The following is a 12,665-nucleotide window of genomic DNA, read 5'->3' on the forward strand; positions in this document are numbered from 1 at the left end:
GGACTGGGGAAGAGCTAGTTGCTTAATTGGGAGACTAAGGAAAAGGCAGACAGGAGGTGAAAGGAAGAATGAAAAGCTTGACATGAAATAGGGGAACCTGACTGTGGGCCACTGAGGTTCAAAAGTAATTTAGTTAAGCAGATGACCGGGTGCCTAATTAGTTAATTATCCCACCATCCCACTATCCCCCCCATTTGGAATAAACCCTGTCACCATCCTGATGACCTCTAGGAAATGCACAAGATGCAAAGGATCAGCTGTTCCTTCATGACAGTCCTTTTAGCAAATTAGTAGGGAAAATTGTGCTTAGCAAATATTCATTAGGGCTTCATTTTCCATTAATCCAAAAGGAAATGTGGAGAGCCTGTGACTTCAATCACGCTGAGGCCCAGGAATTTTAATGAGCTTTAAATGGGCATCTGTCAGAATCCTGACTTCGCCGTACTTCTCCTGCCAGCCGGGGGGATGAGTAATGGCTAATAAAAGGTGGGAGCATCTAGGCGAACTCCTCTCCCTAACAGGAAAGGCAAAGTTGTAATTTGCTGTGTTATGACACCGTAATTATGCCCTGATGAAGAAAAGGAGAATATTAAGAAACCCTTTACTTCCCTACACTGTGCCCCAGCTGCAAATGGGGGAAAGTTGGCTCAGTCAGGTCACAGGGTTGTGGGCACAGGGGCTGGGTGGAAGGACGACACCCTATTTCTCTCTGTCCTCTTACTGTCACAACAAGGAGCATGCACTAATTCCCCTTTATCTTGACCCCCCTGAGCAAACCAGAGTTGGAGTTTTCTGTGGAGGTCAGTGCAGAGCTGGGCAGCAGCTGGAAGTACCCTTCGAAATAATCCCAAGAAAAAAAATACAATCCCAGCCTCCTGAAACTATACAGGTTTCTGCTGGTGGACACTGAAAAGGGTTTAAATGTGTAGGTTTTTGTTTGTTTGTTTGTTTTTGTTTGTTTGTTTTCCAACAAAACCACTTGGACACAAATGTTCCCTCTGGATTTTCACTCAAAGTATTTATGCACAATACTTTAAAATAAAAGTCACATTGTTAAGCTTCGTTCTAAGCCAGAGGCAGATTCTCCCTCTTCTACCCCAAAATTCAATTCCAACAGAACATTTTCTGAGTCTGAACTTTAGCAAAACTGCATATTCCAATGAAAGACTCCTCTCTGGATATTTTTCCAAGTACCCTCTGAAGTCTGTAACCCTTTGAAGTTTGTTACAGCACTGAGGCAAAAAAAAAAAAAAAAAAAAAAAAAAGCAATTTATTTCCTGAAGTCTAGTATTTTGGATTTGAATCCATCTATCATCTCTTTTGAAGAACCCTGTAGAACTGGGGGACGTGACCAAACTGCCTGGATTTGGGGGAGTCTTTGGGCTGAGTCAAGCTGGGGAAGCTGAATATAAAATTCTAAAACCAAAATAAGCCTGGGGGTTTCTGCATCTCTTTCTGCTTGTTATCACAGTCCTCCCACAGACATGAGAAAGATAATGAAACTTCTGCGTGCAGACACTGAGAAGAGGCAAGGGTTAGTGGCGGTCACCCAATACTCTACAGATTAAATGACATTATGGAGAGCAAAGGAAAACTGATCTGCATCTTCTTTTTGCTCTTATTACTCCTTTCCATCTTTCCATGGCCACATGTGCTCCTGCGTTCCTCTGTCTCTAGGTTTTATCCAGGTGTTTGTCCTGGGAAGGTTAGCACAGCCTCTGGGTGGCTTTCTGAACTCCTGGTCTTCTGCCTTCTTTGCTCCTCTGAAAGTGTTTTGAAGACCAATATAGGAGAATAGGGAAGGGTCATTAGGATAGATGCCATCTTGCTAGACACATACCTTTTTCAAAAGAGGATGAAATGGTAACAATAAACAGATGATCCAAGGAAACCTGTGAGAACACATCCCACAGCCACTCGTTCCCAGCTGAAGAAAGTCAGACATGCAGAGGAACAAAGGAAGCCCTTTCTCCAAGACCCAATAATGCAGTCTGGACTCTGCAGACTGCTTCCTTGCAGTGATCCCTCAGCTGTCAGAGAGAGGGGACACCAAACTAAACCTCCACCATGTGCTTCTCATATCCTATTGATTTCCATTCATGGCTCTTGTTTTCTCTTGACAGGACCAGAGGGCTGTAACCTGTTTATCTACCATCTGCCCCAGGAGTTTGGGGATGCTGAGCTGATGCAGATGTTCCTGCCTTTCGGTAATGTCATCTCCTCGAAAGTGTTTGTGGATCGGGCGACAAACCAAAGTAAATGCTTTGGTGGGTAAAGATAACAAAACAATTAGATTCATCCAGGAAAGGGCTTTCTCTAAATACTTTACCTTTCAAACTGCTTTCTCTCTGCTTAAGCTTTATGATTTCTCTCAATTTACTCCTGTCGATACTTTCCCCCTTCCCTCTTTCTCTCCTAATTGTCTCATGCTCAGAATTGTGTATGCTGCTTAGAAGTGAAGGTTTGGCATCCCACTGGCAGCTGGGTGCTGCAGTTGATGCTGGTGGGGTGGAAAATGTCCCCTCTTGGAAAGGGAGGCGGGGAGGGCACAGAAATGACTAAAGCACCTGGAGCAAAATGGAGGAGGCTGTAGATGAGAGTAGATGAACTGCTGATGGGTTCAGCAGTGGGAGTTTCTGTACCCAGGGGAAATAAAAAACAGGCTGTGGAGTTGAAGGGAGGACAGAGCTTGAGGGACAGCTCTCCAGCATGTGTGATGCATTAAAATGCAAAGGGCCAAGGCCTGAACACCATTAGCTGAAAGCGTGGTCTTCTGCAGGGATGGCTACTCAGCAGACTGCAGGCAGCCGTGCTCTGAGCCCGCCAGACCTGAGCCAGCACCACAGCACGTACAAATAGCTCCAGCTAACCCCGTGCCTTAGCCAACAAGCCATGCTAAGAGGCTGGGTCTGAAAGCAACAGCTCCAGGCCCAACTCCACCAGCTAGAGCACAAGCAGGGCACAGCCTCAGCTGCATGTGGGCCACCAGGCAGGGACACCCCAAGGTGCACCCACAAAGGGAGGGCTCAGCCTGCCAACAGGGGTGTGCTGATGTGTGCATGATGTCTCAGTGGGATCCTGCTGTTTGCAAAGGTGCTACTGTGAAAGGTCCTTTTTGGCAGCCCCAGGAAGGTCCCATCCCACCTGGTGGATGGCGGATCTCCTCTCACCCACCACTGGAATGTGCAGTTTCTGGTTCTCCACCACCCACTGCTCTATGCAAAATTTTTGTGAGAATTGCAACGGGACAAACTATTGCTTTTCTTTTCCTGTTACTTGCAGCTGATCTGGACTCTGTCTCTCAGGCAAACTTCCAGAGTTAAGACTTGTTGGAGTTTCATTTAATTTTAAAGTCACCCTCAGTCTCTACACTATGCTTCCCTCCCATGTTGCCTTCCCCATTCCCCTCCCGGACAGCCCACCTCCCAAAACTCTTACCTCATTCCTTGCTAGCTATGGTGCATGACAGACAGTACTTCCAGGAGTTTTGTGCCCCTTCTCTGTGCACATATCCTTCTGCCCACCCACAGAGGGTCTGAACAGGCTGCTTGAAAAAACCTTGCCCCCTAGTGTGAGGGGACACAGCAATCCCTTCACCAGTAGTGAGGGGATTGCTGCATGCTCAAGCACTAGAGAACAAAAGAGTTGGTTAAGAACAAGTTGGGAAATTCATATGAGAAATTTAGAGCTTTAACCATATAAAAGCTCATAACAGAACGAGCAGGCCAGCACAGCTCTAGGTGACATTGAACACTAATGCTCCAAGGATATCAACAGGTTAGAAGTAGACCCTAGGCAATGAAATTGCTATTGCTACCATAAATAATATTTAGGGGAGTATTGAGCCTGTCTCCCTTTATACAAGCAAGGGGAAAGGGCAAAGGTAAATAGAGAAGAAGCAAGGTGAGAGCCAAGGCCAGTAAGGGAGGGTGTCTTCTGGACAGAGATTCACCTCATAGCCTCCTATCTCAAAGGCTGTCTGGCTACAAGGCTTAATGAGGGTAATAATACATACCTAGCTTGTGGGGCAGGGTTGTGGGGCTGGCTTTGTTGCTGTTTGCAAGGTACTGTGAGGTTGTGGCTGATGGCTGAGCAGGGCTTGAGGGATCTTAGCAGAAATTTTTCTTAATTGTGAATCTTACTGGAAGAACCTAAACCACAACTTGTTTGATGCAGTAACCTCCAGCACCAATGGTAGGGTAAGCAGGAAAGTGGAAACTCAGGCAAGCAAAAGCAGGAATTAGAGATTGCTGGTAGACTTTACTTATCTTACATTAGCTTCTGAGACAGCTAATTCTTCCAGTCAGGTTTGGGTTCCAGGCATCAAGCCCCAGTTTTCTGTGACTTTAGCTAAGTTTCCCATGGAGCTGAGTGCCTGATGTGACTGTTGGTTTCAGACACTTACTCTGCCATGTGTGCCTCCTTCAGAAAGACAGAAATAGCAGACATACAGGTAGCTAATTATCACAAGTATGTCACACTGCTCTTCAAAACCTCCCATCGCGCTGACCTTCAACTTTTGAGCAATGTAAAATGTGGACGTTATTACAGATAATCAGGCCTTTCATTTGTTGTGCTAAGTCCACTGAAGTTGGAGCTGATTATAATTCTTTGTTCAGAAACTTTGCTTTTTTAAAAAAAAAGTAAAGATTACTTTTTCCTAAAGGAAAAGAAGGATTTTTGTTAACTTTGAAAGAAAGAAAACTCTTTCCTTTTTTGCTTAAGCATTTCCCCAAACTCAACATATAAAAACATAGCATTTGCATTCTGTTTCACTTTTTTTTTTTTAACCAGCCAGAGCTCTCCAACTGGTAGCCTGGGGGGACAATTCTGTCTGGCCCCAGAAAGATATTCCACCATTATATGACCTTTTAAAATGTATCTGCTATGCAGATCCCAAGTAAATTGCTATAACAGAGTCTAGCCCGAGGTTGTCGAGAAATTGTCAAGAAGTCCTGCTTTAGACAAACTCAAAAAATTCCATGGAGAAAAATGTCACTATGTTTTTCTTCCATGGGAAGAGAAAATACTTCATTTGCTGCTCTTTTCTCACTATTGAACTACCAATAAGTAGCCACCTCTGCTCCCCTCACCTCCCCCTCCCCCCCCCCAAAAAAAAAAAAAACTTTTATTCCTTTGTGTTCATCTCTGAACCTCCCCTGCACTTCCAGCACAAAGATGGGTTCATTATCTCCTTTGGCCACTGCTGTCAGGGTTGTGTGGGGGCAGCAGCCATGGGAGAAAATGAGACCAGCCACAAACCTTGCTCCCAGTTTCTCAGGGCCCGCCATCCTACAGAGACTCATTAACACCTGTGTGTTGAAGAAACCACACTGCAGTTACGAAGCCTTGGGCTTTCTCAGTTCAGAGGCTGCCTCCTGGCTTGACAATGAGCAGCACAGAACGTAGACTACAGCAAACACCAGTCTTGTGCAAAAAGTGTGAAAGTGGTCAAAATATACACTTGGTAAAATGTTGTTTACCGTAGCAGGTCTGCTTGATGCAGTGTGTAAGACTGCCTTAGAACAACCCTGACCTCACTGAGAAACAGTCATTGAAGTTTGAAGGCCTGGGACTTTCCTCTTTCTGCATGCATCCAGCCTAGACCCAAACCCTCCCTCTTCTCCTACAATTTTTCAGACTCTTGGCTTTTGTTTTTCCCCCTTTCCTAATGCAGCCGAAATATGTCCCAGTACAGACCACACTTCATTCTCCTTTACACTCATCACCACCCTGTATATCCCCATTGCCTGAGCGTCCATCACACTGACCACATCAGCATCTCCTTGAGATTCTCCTCCGGTACTGCCCTTTCCACCCTCTTGGATTCAGAGTTATTCATTTCACTTTCACAGCCCTTCACAATTCTGTCTGTCTTTCTCCTGTCCCTAGCTCTTCACTCAGTGACCAATCTGTAGCCTCTTCCCATCCACTTCTTTTACACTTAGCACGTTTCTCCTCACTGGGCCTTGCTGTCCTTTCCTAGTGAAATGGCAGGGCCACCACAGGAGTTGTCTCACCTGAAGAAAAATGACACTTAATAAAGCTTTTTTTAAAGACAGCAACTCCCATTCTCACAGCAGGCTGACCTGGGGTGTCTTGCACAGAGGCACAATGTGTCACGGCCTAACCATCAGCTTCTGCAGGGCCCTGGGTCTACATTTTGTCTCCGTGCAATGCATGCACTTCCCGCTGCATGTGTGTAAGCTCATGTGTATATATACTGAATGCCAGAGGACGTGCAAAATATCTATATGCTGATCACAATGGTTCTATTGAAAACTTCCCTCTCAGATAAGCAGAGAATTTTATTGTGACCAGTTTGTGTACAAGGCAAAAAGAAAAGTTGATTAAAATGATGGCATTAAAGCTGCTAAGGCAAGTAGTCAATGTGAGAAGAGCCGCTCTTCATGCTGCCCACACAAGGTTAATTCTCCCTCTGTAGGGTAGGGTGATGCTACTATACAGTTGTAATTTCAGCAGCACTCAGTGTTGTCACACAGAACACACTTTAAGAATACATTTGAAGACGTTAAACTAGTGAAATACAAAGACAACCATGTTCTAAGAAAATGTTTTAACAGAGAAGAGAAAGAAAAGGATAGGTTTGGGCAATATTAATTAGGAAGACATGACAGAAATTAGAAAAATGAGGACGTGGATGGAACAGCAGAGGCCAAATGATTACCCCGAGGTGTCAGATAAGATGTAGATAAATTAAAGCCAGAGGAATTGCTATACTGGTGCACTTGGAAATTCATTTCTCCAGCCTCCAGTTTCCAAAAGCAGCAAGCACCTGGATGTGCTAGCTCTGCATGACACTGAGCAGTGGGCATTGCAAGGGCAGCTCTGCACCACATAGAGTCCACACAAATGTTTCTGATGGGCCCCCCAGTTTGGCAAAACAACTAATCTTCTTTGAAAATGCCAAAAGAGAGAAGAAAACACCACTTGATGAGGGTCGTAGTAGTTAATTACCCTCACCATGAAATATTTATATTCCCTACTCAACTTTTTCTGGCTCCTATCTTGTGAGCCAAGGGACTGAGATTAAAGGTGAGAAAAGCAGTGAGGAATGAGGACCAGACACAGGAGGGGATGAAGCTCAGGAGAAGGGCTGAGACATAGGTAGAGCTTGTGTTGTGTTATTAAAAACACATTGTGGCAGTTTGAGACTGCATTGTGGTGGCGGAAAGGAGGGGTGGGAAATGCAAGGCAGCAGGCAGGTCATGGCAGTATGGAGAGCTTCAGCTTGAAAGCTGAAACAGAAAGAGCAGAAACATCAAGAGACTGGGGCATCAGCAAAGCTATGCAGGGCCCCAGGACCAGGGGCACATCAGGTCTAAAGTGCATTGGCAGCACTCCATAAGACCTAAGAGTGGAACAACAGACCCTGAGGTACATCAGAAAAATATTGCTCAGCACCTGCTCACAATGTGCCTCCAACAAACCCTGCCAAAGCTGGCAGTTTCTCATTTAATTAAAAGAGAAAATAAAAAGAAAAAAAAAAAAAAAGAAACAAAAAAAAGAAAAAAAAAAAGAAAAGAAAAAAAGCTCTAAAGCTCTCCTTAAAATCATCCAAGGAAATGAATATGTCCAAGAGTAAGGTGATGTACTGGTAAGAAATTTCAGCCCTGTGTTCCCATCCCATCTGGGTGATGATGGGTTAACTGTGTGCCTGTTTCCCCCTCTTGTAGGAGGACACTAATTCCTTTGCATGGGGATTTGAGACATATGGATGAGGAGAGTTATTTATCAGCTCAAAGGTTTTTTGTTTTGAGGTTTGTTTTTTTCCTTTGTCTCTTCCTTTTTTCTCACCAGATAAAGTAATTATTAGAAAGCACTTGGGACAGAGATGGAGCTCTACTTGCTGGTGTTAACAGTACTATGATTAAATTTGATTTTTTTCCTTTTTACCTTTAACCTGCTTTCAAACTTCCTAAGAAAAATATCTGTCCCAGACTTTCTCTCTATAGCCCGCAGAACTAGGCTATGTCCTCCGCTTTGCATGATCTATGGCAATTAATTTTGTTTCAGTTCCCTGGGCAGTATCATATTGCCACAGCCATACAGCAATAGGTTTCAGGCCAAAGTTCAGAGAGTAATGAAAAAAAACACTAATTTTAGTGCCTGAGTTGAGACAATATAGGACAATTTTCCAGGTGTATTACAATACAGAAATACAGAAGTTTATATTTACTAGGTCCAACTATCATTATAATCCAAAGCAGCCAGGTTCTAAGACTTCAGATCCTCAGAGAGGGGAAGGGACAGTCCTCCAGCTGATAAGGAAAGAGTTGTGTGAGTAAGAAAGTGAAGGAAGAGTTCATCAAACTCACTGCACAGCACCTCCAGCCACTGCAGTTGGTTGGGGGAGGTTTTAGGGGGAGGAGGAGGAGTGGGAGAAGTATTAGGGCTGTGAGCCACTATTCATTTACAAACTATAATTAATTTGATGTTTAGATTAATTTCTGATGCACTCTCAAAGGTGCACTGAAAGCATTTTTCCTTTATTATAATGTTGATTGCTTATTGGGGAGATAAATCTAACTGTCAGTTATGCACTGACTTACCAAAACTTTCAGACCAAGCAAGCATGTATGCATAAGGAACAGCTGTTTGCAGCTCTCCAGTTAAAGGGATAGCTCTGTCTTTTCCCAATAACTCACATTAAAGAAAATCTATACATTGTACACAGGGACTTCTGCTTTCTTTTGTAGTTTAACAATTTATTAGACAAGAATATGTTAGCAGAATCTATGTTCTATTTATCTGTCTGTCCTTGTGTCTATCACTGTTCTATCCATCTCTGCACCCAAGTGATAGATGTAGTCCATCCAGAATATGTCTAGAAGTTATGTATATGTTTGTACATACCTACTCACATACACACTTACACAATCATTTAAAACATTTTCACTCATGGTGTAATTAGATGGAGGAACTCATTACTGCAGGGTCTTTGTGGCTACTCATTTAATGAACTTCAGAGGAGGAATGGCCATTTATGTGACTAATGGAAGTGACCGATGTTAAGAGTTAATGCCAGAAGAAAGGAGAAAAAAAAAAAGTTTTGAAAGAGATTAAAAACTTAATGCTCTGGGCTTCAAATCGATCCTTCAGCTTTGGGAACCAGGAAAAGAACCTGATGGGTTTTTCACATGTGCCTGAACAGCATGCTATGTACTGCCACCTCCTCTAAAAATACTTTGATTTTAGATAGAGTAGATGAACCCTAATTAGGTACAGCTGGTCCTCCCTATGCTCCAAGGATATTCTAGTTTCAAATGCAAACACCCCATGTGTAGAAATGCCAGAGAAGAGTCTCTAGTCCTACTTTCATTTGGTCCAGAAGTTTCTGTTCAGAAATAGTGACCCCTTCAACAGGCAGGCCCATTTCTGAACTCAAGGTGATTGAACTGCTGAACATGGACTTACCCCATCCTGCTCTTGTGAGATTGCAGACCTACAACAACATTTAGACTTTCCATTACATCTGCTTTATTTTGTTTTCCCCAGATCTCTCTCTTTCAAGGTGAATTTGAGCTGTAGAACAAGTATTTCTCCATCAGTCCATCCATCCGTCCATCCATCCATCCCCACATATTTATCTTCAGCTTCCTTATATCTGTCCTTTCTCATTCACTGCACAAGGCTGCTCTTCAGCATTTTGAAGTCTGTCAGCTAGCTTGTTACAGAGCAGCTGTTCAATAGATCCTCACAGCTCTCTGCTTGGCCCCAGGCCTTCCTTCCCGCACAATATTCAAACCCTGCTATGAATATGAATTTATTATTATTTCCTCATCTGTTTTCCTAAGGCCCTTCCCAGCAGAGCATCTGAGAGGTTCATGAAGCTGAGAAACAGCATTTTCACAGTGCTCATGTCGTCCTCGTTTCACCAAGGGGATGGTGAGACATAGAAAGATATTCAAAACTATTTATTAACCTTGGATGCCTCATCTGAGATGCCATGAGCCTGATTGGTCTGTTTGCATTTTCTCAAAATATCTAACACAATGCAGGGCATGCTATGTTTATGTTCACTTCAGATGCAGTACAGGCATGCAGCCTTTCCATACCAGCAAAATCTCAGGTCACACACTCAAAATCTCAGGTCACACACTGACTAAGCCCCAAGAAAAAAATAAAGAGGCCTTGCATATCAGCTCATGCACTATGCCATAACTATCCATATATTTTTTAACATTTGTATGCCTTTTGCTTTAGTTGCGCCAGGCACTTACCTCATGGCTGTACGTTTTTTGAGCATGGTTCAGGGGTGCCAAGATACAGGGACCATCCCTAGACAGTGGTATAGACAAGATTACCTCTCTTAGGGATAAGACAGTTTAATCATAAGATTAGAAGTCATGATGTGCCATTTGCACTCAGAGCCTGCAGATTTTATTTACTAATAAGAAAGTAGCCTAGGAGATCTTATTAAGGGATTTTGTGATTTGTTATTCACCCAGCGTAATTGGGATGTCATGCAAAAAATAGGTGTCAAGTCCACTTCTCTGAGGCAGCATTTGGTTGTACAACTACACCACAAAACCATCCTTTCCCTGCCTTATTTACTTTCTATATTCCAACACGAGCAATAATGAGTCTGATACATTGCCATCTTCCTCACCCTGTTCTGTTATTCATTCTCTACAGTAATTAAAACAAGGATGCCATGAAAAAGAAAAATATAGAAACATGTGGTTAGAAGCAATGGCTTAATGCATATACAAAACAATACAAAATTAAAATTTTATACATAACATCAATTCTTGCATTTTTCTAACTCTTCAGTGCTTCATTTTGTAATCTTATCATCGCTTTCGTTTATTGGTGAGTGTGATATCTTACTTTTTCAAGTAAGCAAACCAAAACCAATGCATGAGAAGAGATGAGCATCTTCAGATAGTGTACACTGACATCACTAAGGTTGTCACTAGAAAAACAATTGGCAGATCCCCATAAAAATGGGTACCTTTCCTCACCATTCCCACTTTCAACTATTTCAAATCCCCAACCATATTCAACCTCATCCCCACTCTCCCCAGTCCTGATCTGTAATACATTACATATGTATATGTATATATATATATTTATATGCATTTATATATACATATATATATATATCCCCAATAGTGAATATGTCTGCAGATTATGAAAACCAATGAAAACAGCTGAACTGGGGATACTTAAGATGCTAAGGGATGCAAAAATGACTATAAAATTGTAGCCTAATGTTAAGGAGGTGAATTTTCTGAGTAAATGCCTGTTGTTAGCTTGCAGCTGATTTCTGTAAATGAGTTAGTAAAAGCCAGATGGAGTAAGAAATTCTGAACAGAATCAAATGAAGCCTATGGTCAAAATGCTTTTGTGTTAAACCCCATGAAGAGGTGTTCCTATAACATCCTTTCTACTTTCATTAGCTAAGGTCTGAGTGTATAATCATTGGAAGCATGAGTGTTAGGTAGAAAGTAAGGCTTTATAATTATGATCAGTACTTCCATTTGGGGTTTATCCATCATAATTTGTTAAGGTCATGGGGATTATTAATCATAAATTGTGGAAATTGATGTTTCTGCCTATTAATAGACTCACAGAGCCTGTCAGGGACCTGAGGAGTCCAGCCTTCTGCCCAAAGCAAGGTCAGCTGTGGGTTCAGATCTCAGAATTGCTCAGGGATTTATCTAGTCAAGTCTTGAAAACCTTCAAGGATAGAAATTCATTTGGTCAGCCTGCTCCAATACTTGTTGGCCTTCATGGTGAAAAAGCTTTTCTTTATATCCAGTCTAGAACTCTCTTATTTCAATTCCTGTCCATTGTCTCTTGCCCTTCCACCATACACCACTGTGAAGAGACTATGTCATTTCTCTCTCAAAGGGCAAGTTCATCAGCCCTTGGCTGTCCTGATGGACCTATGCTAAACTCACTTCACTTTGCTAGTGTCTTTCCTATGCTGGAGGCAGGTTTGGGGAGAGGAGGGTGCCCAAAACTGGATGTAGTATGACAGATTTTACCACAGATATTACCAGATGTGATCTAGTAAGTGCTGAGCAGAGAAGAGTAATCACTTCTCTGTTTGACTGCCTGTGCTCTTGTTAATAGAGCTCAAAATACTCTCGGCCTCCATGGCAGCTAGGGCACACCACTGATGAGATCCTCTAGTGATGTAAACCATGGAAAACCTAGAGACAGTGGGACTCAGCCTTCTTACACCAGCCAGGTGTCAGTCCCCTTGATATTTTGACAGGTGTGTTTGATATTTTAAAAGGGAGGAGCTAACATCTAAGAGCAGCTTTCTTTGACTACACAGGCGATAGGCTTTCTCCATGTATTTTTTTTGCAAACATAACCTACAAATCTGATTTTGTGTTCTGACCATTTAAAGGAGAAATTAAATGACTGTTCTAAAGAGTGGTTCCTAATTACGCTTTAAAATCCTTCTCCAGTAAGGTTTCCAGAAATTGTAAGGTGTTTACCCTTGTCATTGTGCATCTCCTGACATGGCTGAACAGACTGCTGAAGGATTCTTGTGTTATTGAGATTTTAAAAATGTTTATGAGAGAATAGTTTTTCTTTCTTTATTTTAAGAGTCAATGCAAGACCCATATTTTTAGGGGAAACTTACATTTTTACCCCACTTCTTCAAATTAAGATCCCTGTCC

The 12,665-nt window shown here is 42.5% G+C and overlaps 1 protein-coding gene across 11 annotated transcripts in view; it reads left to right on the plus strand.

The window, feature by feature from the left end:
• CELF4 (CUGBP Elav-like family member 4) overlaps window positions 1–12,665 on the plus strand; it is a 700,427-nt gene that overhangs the window by 652,949 nt on the left and 34,813 nt on the right. For 7 of the 11 annotated variants that reach the window (XM_032205931.1, XM_032205932.1, XM_032205936.1 and 4 more), the window contains exon 11: window positions 2,124–2,267. In XM_032205931.1, the coding sequence (XP_032061822.1) occupies window positions 2,124–2,267 (144 nt within the window). The remainder of the gene's footprint in view (window positions 1–2,123; window positions 2,268–12,665) is intronic. The other 4 variants (XM_032205939.1, XM_032205941.1, XM_032205940.1 and 1 more) reach the window with 1 other exon arrangement.

This window comes from Aythya fuligula, chromosome Z (assembly GCF_009819795.1).
Source record: "Aythya fuligula isolate bAytFul2 chromosome Z, bAytFul2.pri, whole genome shotgun sequence".
Taxonomy (NCBI): domain Eukaryota; kingdom Metazoa; phylum Chordata; class Aves; order Anseriformes; family Anatidae; genus Aythya; species Aythya fuligula.